We start from the raw sequence: 17,539 nt of genomic DNA, 5'->3' as shown, positions 1-17,539 counted from the left end.
GATGTAGCCATTTGAATCTTACCACTTCGAATGCCACTCTCGACACGTTCCCCAATCAGTATGAGTTCAGTGAATCCAGATGATGAACTTCCCAGCAAATGACTATAGAAAGGACCAGTCAGTGTACTCATAAACATATCGACCAATTCTCTGTCAGCTAAGGAGGGTTTGACTCTTCCAGCTAGATCTCTCCATTTCTGAGCATACTCCTTGAAACGTTCCTCGGGTCCCATAGACATGCTTTGTAGTTGCATGCGAGTTGGTGCAAGGTCAGCATTGTATTGGTATTGCTGGTAGAAGGAAACAACAAATCTTCCCAGGTATGGATGTTGGTACTTTCCAGTTGATAGTACCATTCGAGTTGAGTTCCAGATAAGCTTTCCTGAAAGAAATGGATCCAGAGCCTCTTATCAGCAGTGTGAGGATGAATCTTCCTTACATAAGACCTCAAGTGCATCTTGGGACAGGAGACTCCATCATACTTAGCAAAGGCGGGAGTTTTGAATTTTGGAGGAATAACGACCCCAGGAACGAGTCCAAGCTCTTCAAAATCCAGCCCAGGTACCTTCTGAATTTCCACGCTTCTCAGACGCTCTTCTAACATCTTGTATTTGTCATCGGGATGTTCGTTCTCATGGTAATAGTCCTCTTCTTCTTCAGAGAGTTTGGCAGAATCATGGTTACTTTTTGCATCAGCTTTGATACTAGCATCATCATCTTGCTCGTCCTCATCACTGTCTTCAGAGGCTTCGGCATCCCTGAGTTGCAAGATCAGTCTAAGCTTTTTCGCCAGAGTCTTCTTACCCTTCTTCTTCTTCTTTTTAGTCAGCATGGCTTTCAGCTCTTCTTGCCCCTTGGACAAATTCAGAATCAAGGCTTGGAACTCAGTGTTTTGAGCTTGGAGATCCTTAACTGATTGTTCGAGATTCATGATGCTGAAATAAACAGCGAGGAAGGATGAGAGACCTATTGTAAGAAACCTGTTATGAGATGTTATGAATGCAAATGCAATATTTTCAAGGATCTTTAGGCATTTAGTTAGCAACATTAGAAAATGATTTGGTCGCATCTTTGTCTGAAGAATTCTGAATTTTGTCTTTGAACGTCGTTCTTTGAGAATCAAGCTCACCATATCGAGTGGGTCATCGCTTCTGATCCGGGATACTTCTGAATTTGAAAGTATATGGCTAGAAGAAAATAAATCCTCTTGCCCCTTGATAGGCACTGTGTCTTTGAATTGGAAGGTATGTGGCCAGAGGAAAATAAATCCTCTTGCCCCTTGATTAGGAAATCAATCTTTGATAGGAGTCCCTGAAATTGTGCGCCCTAAATTCCTAAGATCCTTGAAAGGGTTAGTTAAGTCATGTTATGCTTATGAAGTCATGATGTCATGATGTTATGCGAATGCAGTTCATTAGGCATTGTGTGAGATAGTAAGGACAAACAAGTCCTTTTAACAAAACCTGCAAGGAAACGAAGGTTAGTAGCAAACACAAACAAGTCACACAAGTCACACAATTTTTGGCTTAAGGCTTGCATGGAGTCTGATCTGGTGTCCTTCCCAAGGGTATTTCTATGGATAAGGAGATTTCAGCAACGGGTTCTACAAGTTATCCAGAATTGTCAGTCCTTCTAAAGCACCCTCGGACATGATACATTCGCATCATGCAATGATACTTTGAGAGAGGACCTATCTGAATTGTAGCATCGGGTAGCGACTATTTCTCAACATTTGTCAAGAGTAGTCCCCCCACTACGTTCCTAAAGGCCAGGATGGGTTAAGGGTAACTAAAGGTCCTTGAGATCCGGCGCACCCGTAGACACATACATAGACCCCCCTCATTTGAGAAAGGCGTGCATATGCTATGGAGTCCTAACTCAAGTGTGAACTTCATATTGACTCATCTCCCACATATGTGAAAGAGGTCGCCATGACTATGCCACTCCTAATCTTAAGTGTTCTTGAATCCGGGTGTAGGATTCGTCCTTCAGTTAATTCCCAAAACGCGCCTGAAAAATAAAACAAACAAAGAAAGCAATAGAAAACATTTAAAGTGTTCCTAAACTTTTAAGGTAACCCCTCTTTTATAAGAAAATTCTCCCCAGCAGAGTCGCCAGTTCTGTAATACGGTGAACTGACTTTTATATCGAAATGTCGCGGTTAAGCATGAGTCGCCACCGACTTTTATTTTATCCAAATTAATCAGAAAGGCTAAAAGAACAGGAAAAACCTTTTATATAAAATAGGGTTCGGGGGGTAATTATGCAAAGGGAAGGTGTAAGGCACCCTTTGCATCCATGGTTTTCCATGGGCTCTTAATTGCTTTGCTCGTTTTTTGAAAACAAATGTAGAAGAAGAAAGCGGACTTTAGCTCGTAAATGAGCGTAGCCATTTTGAAGATTTATGAGAAAGAATATGAAAAAAAGTTTTAGAGCAAGGCAAAGCAATTAGGGGAAATTACCTTATTGTTTGAAAAAGGAGTTCTTTTAGCCTTTCAGGTTGAAAGGGTCTATCCATGCCATAAGAGGGCAGGAAGCCTTTCATTTGGAGGTTGAAGGGACATTGAGAATTCGTTCGCCATAAGACTGTCCCATGCCATAGAGAGGCAGGTAGTCTTAGGGAAGAACCAGAATAGCCTTTTTGTTTAGGCAACCAGAGGATACCTCAGCCTTTTCGTAGGCAACTTCCGAAGGTCGAGGTCATATTGGTGTATCGAAGGCAGCATCATTTAGGGACTTTATGACCTTTGTATTTACCGAGGCAACATGGCTGAGGTATCCTCATATTCGAGGGACATGGCTATTCTGCAAAAAAACACAAGGCAACATGCAACAGGCAACAAGAGGGGTACCATAAAAGTGTGCGTGTGTGCACCAATCACGTGGTCAGATTCATATATTTATCTTATAGTTAAGTGATTCTAATTGAATTAACAAGTTGCACTCCCTAGGGTTACTAACCACAACAATTAATATTGATAATCAAAGCAATAAAGGGAAAGGGGAAAATGAAACTAGCGGTATAAACAGATTAATAAGTTTAACACAATTAATAATCAAGACCAAGGTTTAAGGTTACCGATACTCGAAGCTTTGGCCGTCGGCTAACCCTGAAAATGTGGGAAAAATAGAAACCAAAAAAGGGTTGAGTGCATTATCAATTCCTTTGGCAAATATGTTAACCTTAATCGGAAAATAAAAGAATAAAAGCAAAAAGAAAAAAAAATATAGAGACACTTAGCTTCGATTGAGAAGGTTGACGGTTAGAGGTTTCCTCGAAGCATTGACTCTGATCATCTGAAAATTAACAGCAAAATAGTAGGAAGTGAGTGTATGAAAGTTCTTTTAAATAAAAGACAAACCCTAAAATAAATAAAAATTTAAATAAGGTTTAGATCAGGACTTAGCTTTGTAATAGGCGTGGCGCATTGCTGGAGGAAACCATGTTGCTAACCCTGAAAAGAATACACCAAAATAATATTTTTCAGTGTATGGCAAATTCTTGCAAACCCTGATTAGGATACTAATTAAATAGAATTGAAAACTATATGAAATCGAATTAATTAATTATTGGTCTTTGACCTAATTAATTAGATCGGCAAGAGTTTTGACTAAATAGCATAACCCTAATATGTGTTTTAACCAATTAATAAAAGTATTAACCTAATTAAAACAATTAAATTGATCAAAGAGAAATTATTTAAATCAAACAAGGATTACTATTACTAATTAAATCAATTTAAATAAATATTTTCAAAAAAGGTTTTTATGACTTTTTATGAAAATAAATAAATTATTAGCATAATAGAAACAATAAATAAAAAGAAAGGAGAAAATAAAACTATCTATGTGATAAAATAAAGAAAAAATTTAGAATACTTATCTTATGATTCTGTGTGGTGCATACGTGAGGAAGTATGGTGCACTTGCATCTCTGTGACCAATGGATCAGATTGGGAGTGCATCTGACGGTGGAAGGATGGGGGCGCATGATAAGAGTATCAGGCGTACACGCATTGAATCTGATGGCATAACATTTTAAAAAAACTGGTTACGTCCTGGGGGATTCGAACCCAGGCTCCTATCCTTGCAAGTGAACGCTTTTGCCAATTGGGCTGCTTCATCAATCTGTCTAACACACACGCCAATAACAATATGTAAAATTACTTGTCACTTGTAAATTCAAACCAGAAAGCGCGCTATCCTCATCATCTTCCTCGTTGCTTTTTCCAGAAACATATAACCTTTAGGCAACGGTTTATGTGCGCGGCTGTATGTCTTCAACCTCCAATCCTGCATATGAGCCTCAAACAACACCGAATAATAGCACATATCGACGGTAAACAGTCTCCCGAATCCAGCGGGATTATTAATTTGGTCTGAAATCAACTCTAATTGAAAAGCCCTAATTCTAAGAACAAGAACCCTAACAATGGCGTGGCACCATTCACGTACCAAATCTTGCAATTGACAATTCAGAAACACTCCACACAATCATATGAACATGTATGGATGCTTAAAATACATTTAAATCGCGTGAATTAACAGGGATGTGTTTGAGAAAAAATTGTGCAAACCGTGGCTATGTGACGTCTAAGGAACACGCAGCAATGATTAAAACTCTTTGAATTTCCACCAATCTTTGAAACCGAATTGAGCTTTTTTATGAAAAACATATGCTTTGTTCTTGGTTTTCTTGGCTGCAAAAACCCTTATCCAGCCCTCTCATGCATTCCACCTATTCTATATATATAATAGAATCAATTAGGGTAGAAGATTTGGTTCAAATCTCTCTTAATCAAAGATTTGGAAATTTGATGAAATATGGTTTATAATCTTCCCAAATTTGCTCAGTTTTCAATCCAATATTTCCCATATTATGGTGCACGAAATTTGATTGTCATTTTGGCTTAAATGATGATTATATTTGATACTTATGGAATCTCTAAACAAATATTTGATTTTCACTTGATTAAAATCACTTTTTAAATGATAAAAAATTCATATAAAATCAAATAAATGTTAAAACTTCGTGCCAATTAAATTTGAAGTCTTGGATAGGTTGAGGATCAATATTGGGCCATGAAAACTTGGGCTCCTTTGCGAAAGAAATCAATTTCAGGCCTATTATTTCACATTTTCCCTCTCAAATTTGTCCAACTTTGACAATGCATCTCTCCCTCAATTTTTGAGAACCTTGAAGAGTCCCCTAACCAGTGTTTTTTGTCTCATGTCAAAATAATTTTCCATGCTCCTTGTGTGTTCTTTTGAAAAAAATGACTTTTTGTTGACCTTTGAGAAGGACCTATAATGTCTTGATCCATATCTCTCAAATGAAGCACTTTTAGACTTGGCATGTGAGAGACAAAGTTGTAGAGAATCAAATTTCCTTCAAGATGAGCTTTGGAGGGAAAATTTTGGATGTTCCATGTGAAAGTTATGGCTGGTCAAAGTTCAGTTGACTTTCTCCTATACAAACCCTAATTTAGAAACTTTTTGATTTGTTGATTTTTGATCCTTCCTTGATGAACCATGATCAATATTTGATCAAATGGTGAATGATACTTCATTATGAGGATCTTGACAAAAAATCAGGAGTTTTGACTTTATTTTGACCATAATTGACTTTTAGGTTAACCCAGTCGACTGTTGATTTCTGAACAATTGAGTGACCAATCCTTTGAATTGAGACTTGAAACTTGGCATGAGGATCATTTGAATCATATGATAGGCCATGAAGTCCATTGGAGGCATCAGAACCTGACTTTTCTTTAAGAAAGTCAAAACCCTAGTTGGAAGGTTGTTGTTTAGGAGAGTGTATGCTCAGTCGAGTATTGAGACTTTGATATTCAAATGATCTTGAGTATGAAAATGTAATGGGCAAATTTTGGGGTATGACACTGTCGAAGGATCTCTTAAGTAGTTTACAATTGGACTCCTCCAATCTGTATCTGCTAAAGAATCTATATTTAATACTTCGAATTACTCTTCGTTGGCGAAGCCTAATTGGGAATTCTCCAGGTCATTTGGAGAAAATTTTGTGGCCATTGCCTTTCCTCTTACTTCAATAAGCTCTTCTAACTTTTCCTTTGATACTTTGTATCCTGAGGCTAACTGTGCCAAATCATTTGCTTCTTGATTGCTTACTCTTGAGACGTGTTTCAAATCCACGTATTCAAATTTTTTGAGCAACCTATTTGTCATGACAAAATAGATGATCAAATTTTCTTTGATGCATTTGTACTCTTTTGTCAGTTGCTTTATTACTAATTCAGAATCTCCTTTAATTTCGACTCTGGTTGCCCCCAATTCCAACAAGGCTTCAAGTCCTGCAAGTAATGCTTCATACTCAGCTCCATTGTTGGAGCATAGAGGGCCTTCAATTTTATACTTGAGCTTTGTTAGAATTCCTTCAGGAGAAATTATAAGTATACCAACTCCACTCCCCCTCTTTGTGTGTTGAACCATCGAAATACAACTTCCAAGGCTTCAAATCAACATATTGTTGAGGGTTCTTAACCACTGCATGATCTACAATGAAATCTGATACAACTTGTCCTTTCATTGCCTTAAGAGGTTGAAACATTAAAGAATACTCAGTAAGGGCTAAAGCCATTTGCCAATGTGACTATGCAATATTGGTTTAGATAGCATGTGTTTAATAACTTCAAAATGAGATGAAACGTAAACATCAACTGTCTTTATATAATACTTGAGTTTTATACAAGAAAAATATAAACAAAGGCAGAGTTTTTCTATGGCATTGTACCTAGTCTCTGCATCATTTAGTACTCTACTTAAATAATAAATGGATCTTTCGATGCCATTTTCATCTTCTTGTGCTAACATGCTACCTATTGTAGTATCAGAAGCTGAGATATAAAGTCTCATATGCTTCTTTCCATTTGGGGGGGACAAGATGGGTGGGTGCATTAAATATTGCTTGACTTTCTCAAAAGCTTCTTGATGTTCAGCGTGCCATTCGAACCTTCCTTGCTTCAATCGAAGTAAGGGGGAGAAAGCTTCCGTACGCCCACTCAAATTAGAGATAAATCTTCTCAAGAAGTTTATCTTTCCTAATAGTGATTGCAACTCTTTCTTCGTAGATGGAGGCTTTGTTTCCATAATAGCCTTCGTTTTATTCTGATTAATTTCTATTCCCTTCTTATGAACTACGAAGCCTAGAAAATCTCCATCCTGCACAAAGAAAGCGCACTTAAGGTGATTCATCTTCAAGCCATGTTTTCTCATTCTTTCGAATGATTGGCTAAGATGATCAAGATGACTGTCATCTGAAACAGATTTTATAACAATACCATCTATGTACACCTGCATGAATATTTCTATAAAATCGTGAAATATAGAATTCATTACTCTCTGATAAGTTGCCCCAGCATTTTTCAAACCAAAAGGCATAACAACCCACTCGTAGGTGCCTATGGCCCCAGGACAACGAAAATCTGTTTTGGACACATCTTCTTCTGCAATGAAAATTTGATTTTATCTTGAATATCCATCTAGCATACTTAGATATTCGAAGCCTGCAGCTGAATCTACTAACATCTCTGCCACAGGCATAGGATATTCATCTTTAGTGGTCGCTGCATTTAGATCACGAAAATCTATACATACCCTTAAAGAACCATTCTTTTTAATAACAGGTACAATATTAGCAATCCATTCGACATACCTCGTAGTCCTAATGAATTTGCAACGAAGAAGTCTTTCGACCTCTGCTTTAATCTTCGAGAGGATTTCTGGTGCGAATCTTCTAGGAGTTTGCTTGATGGGCTTCTTCCCTTCTTTTATGGGAAACCTCAATTCGATCAAGTCTCTCCCTAAACCAGGCATCTCATCATAGTCCCGGGCGAAACAATCTTTATTTTCTTTCAGTAACGCAATGACTTTTGACTTTAGGGTTGGCTCCAATTTTGCGTTGATATATGTCACCCTTTTTTGACTCTCGTCTCCAATATTTACTTCTTCGTGTGGGTCCTGAGCTAACATCTTTATATTTTGAGCCATTGGATCCTTTTTGAACCCCAAAGGTTCCTCATCATAAATTGCATCTAATCTTTGGCCTGATTCTTTGCCTGAAACCTGTTCGTCATGGATTGTATCGTCAGGTGGTTGTGGAATAAAGTGTATCCCAGGGTCTGGTGCTTCTGATTCTTTTTGTGTGGCTTCGACAGCCATGTTTGATAGTCAGTTCTCAAGATCCGCTTTCCTTTTATTTTCGGCTATGTAAGCCGAAATCTTTTCGAAGAAAGATGACTCAGACATAATCAACGTCTTCGTCCCAGCCAGTTGGTCGTATTCCTGGTAATCCTTCGATGGGTTATGTCTCTTCTGGACCTTCCATTATTTCTCTGTTCCACTAGAATCCATTGGGGTGTAAGGATATATAATACATAGCATTTTTATTTGGAGAGTATATATCTTCCGCTGCATGGCATGACCCTATGTTGGCTAGGTTTCTGTCGAAACTGGTTTTGTTGACTTGATTCACTTCAGCCATATAGTAACTTTGGTCTCCTTCTATGTTTTCAACTATTCCATCTTCTCTCCAAATAGTTAACCTTTGATGCATTGTCGAAGGAATGGCAGCAACCCCATGAATCCATTCTCTTCCTAACAAAAAGTTATAGTTCGCCTTTGCTGGTATCACCACGAACATAGTTGGCCTTGTGACTGAACCCATAGTTAGGTTCACTTGGACAACTCCCAAGGTATGTCCTACTTTTCCTTCATATTTAGACAAAACCATATTATGTGGCCTTATGTCAGTGTCGAACATACCAATCATTTTCAGCATATATTAGGGCATTAGATTTATGGCTGCCCCTCCATCAACGAGGACCTTGTTAATGCCCAAATTTTCAATTTTGGCTCTTATGTAAAGGGGTTTCAGATGATTCCTCACACCTTGATCAGGTCTTTCAAAGAATGCATTCTGTTCTTGGACAGCCCCATTATTTAGCACATAGTAACACACTGGTCTGTGTTTCGCCATTTCTTTTTCGTCAGCTTCCTCGCAATCCTCGACTTCCGTCTTTTGGTAAAATTCATGGGGAAGGACTGACACCACATTGCAGTTGAAATTTATAGACGACACTCCGTCTGAATTGAAATCATTAGTCATCCTGTCGTCTTCTTTCCAAGGACTAGACTGCATATTTTCCTCTTCTTTTTCATTTTTTAGAACTTAACAATTTGCGTTCTACAGGAGGTTTGTTTGACTTTTCCCCCTGCATTGGGGCTTTGGTGCTGCTGGATTCTCCAACATCTTTCGCCTTAGATTCTTTCTGGGCTTTCTTCATTCTCTAGTGTCTCCTCCATTGAGATCTGGACATTGGATTCCTACCTTTGTAATTCTCAGACCTGTATATTTCTCGATTTAACGTCTGGAACTGCCTTCTATAAGCCATTGCAGTTCGTCCACCTTGATCCCAGCTTCGACACTTGTTATTCCCTGCGCCAGCTCGTGTCCATCTATCGATGGGTACTTCTGCGGGGAGTTTGAATGTCACTTTGCGAGCCTTGGGATTAGGGCTATCAGGCCTTCTTGATGATGTTCGATTATCGAACACATACATGTTGGGATTTACTCCTTGAACATCCCAACCCGTAGAGAATAATATCCTTTCGAACGATTCCGCCATTATATTATCATATACTGCCCCACACCTGGGACACAATGATTTCTGTCTTTGCCTTATGGCATCGAACCAAGAAACTTACAAGGCTTTCTCCAGGCCTTGGGTTAACCTTCAGCAACTGGTTTTCTTGCCTCTAGTGCCCCTGCATTTTGTTTTGTTGGGCCCTTTCATAGTTAGCTTGGACCCTTCGATTCAGCATAATCGAGCACCTTGGGCACATTAGCATCCGTCCAGCATTTTTATCGTGACACCTCCAGAGATAATATTTCAAGCTTTCATTTGCCCTTGGATTTCCATAGTTTCCTTTTTCTCTTTCTTTCACCAGACACTTCTCTAGCTCCTCGATTTCAGATAAAGGTTGCCCAACGTTCACCATATTGACTCCTGCTGGGGGAACTTCAGAAATCCTTATCTGTTGGAGCTTCACCCTGAGGTCTTTAGTGGCCTCACTAGTTTTCTCCCTAAGACCCTCAGTGGTCTTTGACTCGAATGCCTCTTCAACATCAGTATTGAAGATTAGATTGTTGCTTAGGCCCTTAGTAGCCTGCTTTCCTGTCGAAACCATCTCCCATTATGCGATGTCAACTTCAGACACATCCACCATGTTGATGTCGTCTGGTTCAGCGTAGTTGGTGTCAGCGACATTGAGGGGATCAGCATCGACCTTCATGTTGTTCTTTCCTTTGTCAGTGATCTTTAAACGACCATCCTTGATAGCATTTTGAATTAGATCTCTGAAAAGAAAGCATTGTGAGGTTTTATGGCCTAAAAATCCATGATATTTACAAAAACCTCGTTTCTTCTGTTGTTCCAACGGCGGAACTTTGGAATTGGGAGGCACTATCATCTGGCCATCTTTTACTAATAAATAAAAAATTTCATCACATTTAGTGACGTCAAAAGTGTATGTTTTCTTTGGGAATTTGTCGTTCTTGTCATTTTCGACATGATTTTTCCCATTAGAGGGGGTGAGTAGTTTACAAGAGTATGAAGGTGCTTCTTTTAATTCAGCCAAGTCTATTTCGACCTCTTCGAAATTATGAATCTTCGAAGGTTTCACCTTCAGCATCTTCAGCGTCAATATATGCTACTCTCACCTTCTTATAATTCTTATTCGCTTTGGCCTTCTCAGCTTTCAATCGTTCGACTTGTCGAACTCTATCTGCCAACTGAGCCATATCTCTCAAATATTGAGTATCCAATTTCTTTCTAATTGAATAGTCCAAACCGCCTGCAGCCATTTCGACTAATTCATGTTCTGGAACAACTGTGAAGCATCTTGATTTCAGCCAACTCTTTCAGACTAATCTTGGTTTGTCCCATCTAGAATTGTTCATGGAAAATCCTTTCTAAGTGTGCCCAAGTGTCTATGGAATTTGGAGGTAAGGTGGTGAACCATGTGAAAGCATTTTTTGTTAGTGAACTAGGGAAATATTTAATTCTCAAATTCTCGTTCCCCGCTAAATCACCAGCCTCTATCAAATATCAGGCTATGTGTTCCACAGTCGATTCACTAGTATCCCCTGAAAATTTTGTAAATTTGGGTACTTTGGTACCCCTTGGTAGTTCAGTCTGCAAAATATATTCCGCTACAGGGGAAGTGTAATTTGAATGTCGAAGTGCAGTATTAAGGCCATTATTGGCCATAATTCTTTCTATCAGAGTGGTTAGGTTATTTTCTGTCGCCATATTGTCTCTCCTAACCCTGTGTAGTACTTCATATGGATGTTGGTCCCTATTAACTACGACTAGCCTAGGCTGTTCTTCGAGAACTTCCTGTTGACCAATATTGGTCCTTCGGTTCTGATTTTCAAAATCTATCACTTGATTTCTTTCACCGGGTCTTTGCCTAGGTGGTTGAACTAAATCTTAAACAGGAGTCAAGATTGGTTCGTCTTCTCGAATGGTAGCCTGATTATTCCTTCGTCTAGTAGACGTTTGAGGAGCTCCAAAGAAATCTGCCATACGTCCTATTTGTGAAGATATCTTTTGGTATGTTTCTACATTATCCTGGTTAGTCCTGGAAATGTTTGTTATTAAGGGAGAAAAAATCGAACCCATTTCTCGAGCAAGGACACCCACCATATCGTGATTGCCTGCATCCATCTCATGCCTAAATGTTGCTTGATTATTTGTAGTTAAGGTAGGCATTTGGCCTGAAGATAATGGGTTTTGCACACTTCGGCCTACTGAACCGGCGTTAGGCGAAAATGTCGCCATACCAGGTTGAGTGTAGGTAGGTCCTGCACCTTGTAATCTTGCCATATATGATGGCGGCATTCCATAAGGGTACCAAGGTCTCCAACTCTCGAATGCTGTTGATGTCCTTGGGGTATGTAATTGACTTGCAGAATTTGTCGAAAAATTTGGTATTTCTGTTGTGCCTGTAAAGGGTGGCATGATAGTCGAACTAGATACCGGTATTGTCCCTATTGGCCCTGATGTATTTTCAGGCATGGCCTGAGAACTACTCACGGCCGCAGAGCCTGTCGATGTGGGTATCTCCTGTGCTTCTGGCATAGAAGTCGAAACATTTGTAGTACTTGCTGCTACTGCTCCTGACCCTTATGGGGGATCTTGGTTTCCCCTTCCACTGGTCGAATTGACCATTTTCTTGTTGTACCTTCGTTTAGGAATCGATTGTGCACTGTTGGTTTATTTACCGCTCCTAAGGTTCATACAAGGTCTTGATATATTCTAAACAAAAACAAACAACAAGTTAATGACAAACTGTTTGACACTGTCCCACTGGGCGTGCCAATTTGTTTACGATGATTTCTGGTAAGCAGCCGCTAGTCCTCCAAACTATAAATATACTTCGGTTACTCGTATGATCGACTAGATTGATCCTAGGACATAGTCAAAGAGTTGTCTTTCAAGATAATTTGGTTCATATTCTTTGATCCTTTGTTTCGCTTCGAAAACTTGGTTATGGTATGAACGTATAAATAACTTGCGAAATAAACTAACAAAGTATACAACTGAAAATAAACTTGTTATAAACGTAAATAGAACTTTGACGAAGATGTAAAAGAATGTAAATTTCAGAAATGTAAAGTGCAAGAATGTAACAACTTGACGAAAGAAATAAAGGCACTTGAATCAACAGAAAGACTAGGCGAAAAAGTAAAGAAAATTTAAAGACATTTCGATTCTGAAATAGAAACACGAATATATTTAAAGTGTTAGTGTCATACGTACATTTCTTAGCGAACTCTTTCTCTTAACACTTGATACTTGAGTAATTTGTGAGTGATTTGTACAAAATGAACACCCTGGATCCTGATACTAAGACCCTTATTTATACTAATTCGACCCTAACGGTCCTACGCTAATGAAATGCCACGTTGTCCACATGCATGTGTTTTGAATTCCTGGGGCGCCATCTGTCCTCGTTGGTTTAATCAGATTATTCGAAATTCAAAACCTCCTGCCTGAATCCTATTTCAAAACCGGTTTTGAATTAGTTCTAAATCGAATTGTAATTGGTTTAACAACTTCACTATTTTTTTTTGTTAAAGTGATTTTATAGAACTGCAGTAAACCATTAATATAGTTTGGTTCAATTCAGTTCATAAACCATCAACACCCCTTATCCAACTTAATAATGTGTTATGTATTAGTATTCAAAATGTTTTCAGTTTCTCATATATTTGCTAACAAGTGAAGAATTCATGCGTACACTACTAGAAATACTCTGTTTTCCTGCGGATTTGAGCAAAATTTCCGCAGGAAACTTGTTTCCTGCGGATTTTCCTGCGGTTTCTGGTCCCCAGCTAAAGCCTTCGTGGGTAATTGTTTCGGCAGGTAATTCCGCAGGAAAATCCGCAGTTAAATCCGCAGGAAAAATCCGTAGGTAAATCCGCTGTAAATTCCGCTGGTAAGTCCGCAGGTAAATTCACAGGAACAATAAATCCGCAGGTAAATCCGCAGGTAATGTAGTTCTAAATTTAAAAAAAATCTAATTTATTATTTGCTTCTCTTTGAGTATACAAAGGTTTATACTAGAAATAATATCTAGTATCACGATGCATGAGATCTAGTATTAATATCTACAATCACATACATAATCCCACTTGAATAACAACATCTAGCACAAGCAACAAGTTCTCATATAGCTAAAACATTCATTAACTCATATTCTAATTGCAGAAAATTTCAGAACGCAAACAATGTCGAAACAGAATCGAAAAAGAGTTTATAGCTAAAATTCAGTTCGTTCCAAAATACATGACTACACATTGAATTTATAATGAAGCTAGAAAGTACAGGACTACACATTGAGCAGTGTATTTGATTGAAGACAGAATTGTATTCCAAAATACACGACTACACATTGAATTTATAATAAAGCTAGAAAGTACAGGGCTTTACTTTAAAACTGTGGCACCTATCGGTTTGGGTGTGTGATTACATAAGGTATCTCCACTCCCAACCTGTCGAAGAACACCGAACACATGAGATCCATAGTCACAAAGATTTCCAGAAATCAACTACGTATAAAATCGACTACGTATATCATAATAGACACTACAGACAGAAATATAAACCCACAGCGATAACCAAAATAGAATGAAATAAACATAAAATAGAGAATCAAATCCAAATAAAAAATCAAGATGGTAGGTTACCTGAGCGGCGATAGTGGTAATGGTATCAGCAGTATTATTGAATGTCTTGAGAAAATAATCAGTCCCCCATTTAATGATTTCCTTGACATGATCAAGCTCCCTGGTAGCTTCATATTTACCACTATACTCAATAACACTCCAACTCAACATAGTGATGGAAAAAGCGGCCGGAAAATTGAACTTGATGGCATCTCCAGCATCATAGTATCCACCAACCAGATCCTTGATTGCAGCAGAAACACCACCACCCTTTCCATCTTGCATACCCGAAGTTCCCCTCCAAGAAACATTTTTCATCAAAAATTGGAACTTCAGTCTCATGTTTGACACAAAAATAAAAACAAATTTTGAACTATTACTCAATCCCTATGAAACAAAATGAATATAGATTTAGTATGAAAAGACAAAAGAGCACTCATAAAAAGGATAAGAATCTAACATTTTTGTGCATTGAAGAACATGAGAGCTTTATGAAGAGCAATGTCTAGACATTTTTGTAGCTTAAGAGATGTCATAATGTCACAAATAAATGTTGAGAAAAGAAAACTGTTTCAAGATGTACCAAAAATCAACAATGGATTATCTCAACTTAGCTTATTCGAATATGAAACATCAGCTTGATACTACTACCATGTATGTACTGTTGATATGAAACAGAAAGGAATGGATAATAGAATTATTTTTCCATTAACAAATTGTACTCCTAATTTGCTATCATAATCATTAATCAGTTACATCCAGTAACTGTCACGTACTAGCTTGTCATGTTTTATCTTGTCATAAATGAGATAGCCTACTCTTGTACATTATAACTAGGGATATGATATACTGACAGTGCCTATTTAAACTTACATTACATCAGTTAATCACTTTCATTGGAATGTGATATCAACCAATCAAACCATTAACTCATGTAATAACTAATAACTATCATAATCATGTATTCCAAGTTTCAGATTATTTAGATATTTGAATGTATGTCGCGTATTAATGATATTATTTACTTATACTTTCATAAACACACTATTAATATATACTACTATTAAAACAAATAGCATGTTTGGTATAGCTTTTTTCACCGTCACCGCATTTCGGTTAGCATTTCACCGTGAAAAAGAGAAGCTACAAGCATTTTATTGCAGTATTATCAATTTTCATAAACTTGATAAACCTAATCCATAAGCAATTTTACATTCTAACAAAAGATTTTAAACAGTATAAGTATAAAAATCTAGCATCCAGTGTTAATTGATGATATCACTCAGAATCAAATAAATAAATAGAATTAAACAATAATCAGAAACATCCAATTACAGTGAATTTTAACTATTTCTTTGTCTATTTGATAAAATATGTGTAGACACACAAATCAAGAAAAAGAACTATACGTACACATAAAATTAAATAAAAAACATCTCAATTGATTCATAGCTATGGGACTCTATAAACCTCGAACACCCTTCAACATTTGAAACCCTGGCTATGGAAACATTCATGATTCAATTGATTTTTAGCTTAAACCATTACTTGATAGCACTGGTATTTCTTATTAACTGTATTAAAGAAGACCAATCTGAAGATTTCTATGATGAGGACGAAGTGAATCTAATGTCAAGAGAATACCTGAGTTGAAGTATGAAGATGAATAAGACGACGGCGCTAGAGTTCGCGAAATCACGATCACAAGCAATGGCTGTTTGGTCTAAACCCAATAATACACAAAATGAATCAATAAACTGTTATAACATATTAGTCAATTTACCTAAATGTTGAAGCTCATATTTAAAATTGTATTTATGGAGTAACTCTAATATTTTTTTTATATCTTATTTTCTTTCAGATTTTAGGAAAAGAATCTGTGCGATTTGAAGCAAGTGGTAGCAAAATAATTAATGAATGACAAAAATATCTTTCAACGAATCAACATAAATAGTCATATGATCAAAATTACTTAAATGAAAAACAATCCACTAATACTTTTCAACCAAATGTTTAATGTTAAAACTTAGTTCTAAATGCTACCAATCAGAAAATAATTAAACCATAGTATCAACTAAGCATTGAGTTAATTAAGCTAAGCTTTATCAATGTGAAATGGATACAGTTGAACTCGATCCGTGCTTTCTTGGACTAGTTTCAGTAAGAAGTACCTTACCAAAGATAATGGACCCCCTTGGGATGCAAAAAGCTTCTCTTGTTTCATAAGATTCACTATGTACGGTGTAAATTTCGCCATATGATACTGAACACCAAAGAAGACACAACAAAGTTAGAGTGTTCATCACAGTTCATTTACTCCAAAATCCAAATGTGCGGCTACATACATACATACATACATACCATAAAAGGCTACTGAAAGTCCTGAATACAGTGCCAACAATCTCGAAAAGTATTTTAAAAATATTTTATGAATTGAATCGAAAATGTTGAGATCCTGAAATCCTGCAAAAGCAATGATTGAAAGCAAACATATTTTAGAAATTTGAGCGGGAATGGCAGATTAAAAGTGAAGTGAGCAGAAATTGTAGAAATCAAAGATAAAAGTTGGAAGAATCTAAGGAAATTGAGATGAGAAAAGGGAGATTACAACATAGAATTGAGATTCTCCAGACCGCGGGGACACAAAGCTGTAGAAGGCGTAGATTCACGATAGTTCTGAAGTGAAAATGATTCATAATGACAAAACCGATTAGGATTACAATTACAACAAATCAAACACCGCTAACATCATATTCCACAATCTTAGCTAAAACTCCAAATTCATATTTCCAATTTTCACACAAATGTAGCAAATCTCATTCAAAATGAAACTGAACGAGTATCGATTTCGCACAAAAACTGAGGAACAAACAAAAATCAGAAGATGATAGAAGAAAATCGAATTGAGATAAAAGGAACATTGATTAATTTACCTGAGTTGAAAATAAAGAGGAACAAGCTAGGGTTTGTTCGCGAGGGTTCAGATTAGATGCTTGGGGATGTTCATTTTCGTGTCTATTGAATGATGAGCTTTTGAGAATGCATAAGCCCAAATATGCGTTGAAACTTTTATTTCATATCCCCAAAACTGAAATCCTCACCCCATAATTAATGTTAACCCATTTTTCCCATAATCCTGTTAAAAAATTAATAAGTATTTTTATAGGACTTAAAAAAATATTGTATTATTTTATAGGTTATTTAAATTTAAGAGTTATAACTCAAAAATAAAAATATTATACTTTTAAATATAATATAAATTATTATTTG

At 37.1% G+C, this 17,539-nt stretch overlaps 1 protein-coding gene across 1 annotated transcript; it reads right to left on the bottom strand.

Moving 5' to 3' along the window:
- Window positions 1–14,102: 14,102 nt before the first annotated feature.
- On the bottom strand, window positions 14,103–16,772 carry LOC131657087 (endoglucanase 25-like). The gene is made up of 4 exons (XM_058926584.1): window positions 16,631–16,772; window positions 16,446–16,532; window positions 15,914–15,992; window positions 14,103–14,567 (listed from the first exon to the last, which is right to left on the bottom strand). Exon 4 carries the CDS (start codon window positions 14,552–14,554, stop codon window positions 14,153–14,155), a length of 402 nt encoding a protein of 133 aa, XP_058782567.1. The 5' UTR covers window positions 14,555–14,567; window positions 15,914–15,992; window positions 16,446–16,532; window positions 16,631–16,772; the 3' UTR covers window positions 14,103–14,152.
- Between the last annotated feature and the right edge of the window lie 767 nt (window positions 16,773–17,539).

Source organism: Vicia villosa, linkage group LG3 (genome assembly GCF_029867415.1).
Source record: "Vicia villosa cultivar HV-30 ecotype Madison, WI linkage group LG3, Vvil1.0, whole genome shotgun sequence".
NCBI lineage: Eukaryota > Viridiplantae > Streptophyta > Magnoliopsida > Fabales > Fabaceae > Vicia > Vicia villosa.
The sequence above is the reverse complement of the archived record's forward strand: the minus strand, read 5'-3'. Positions and strand labels throughout refer to the sequence as shown.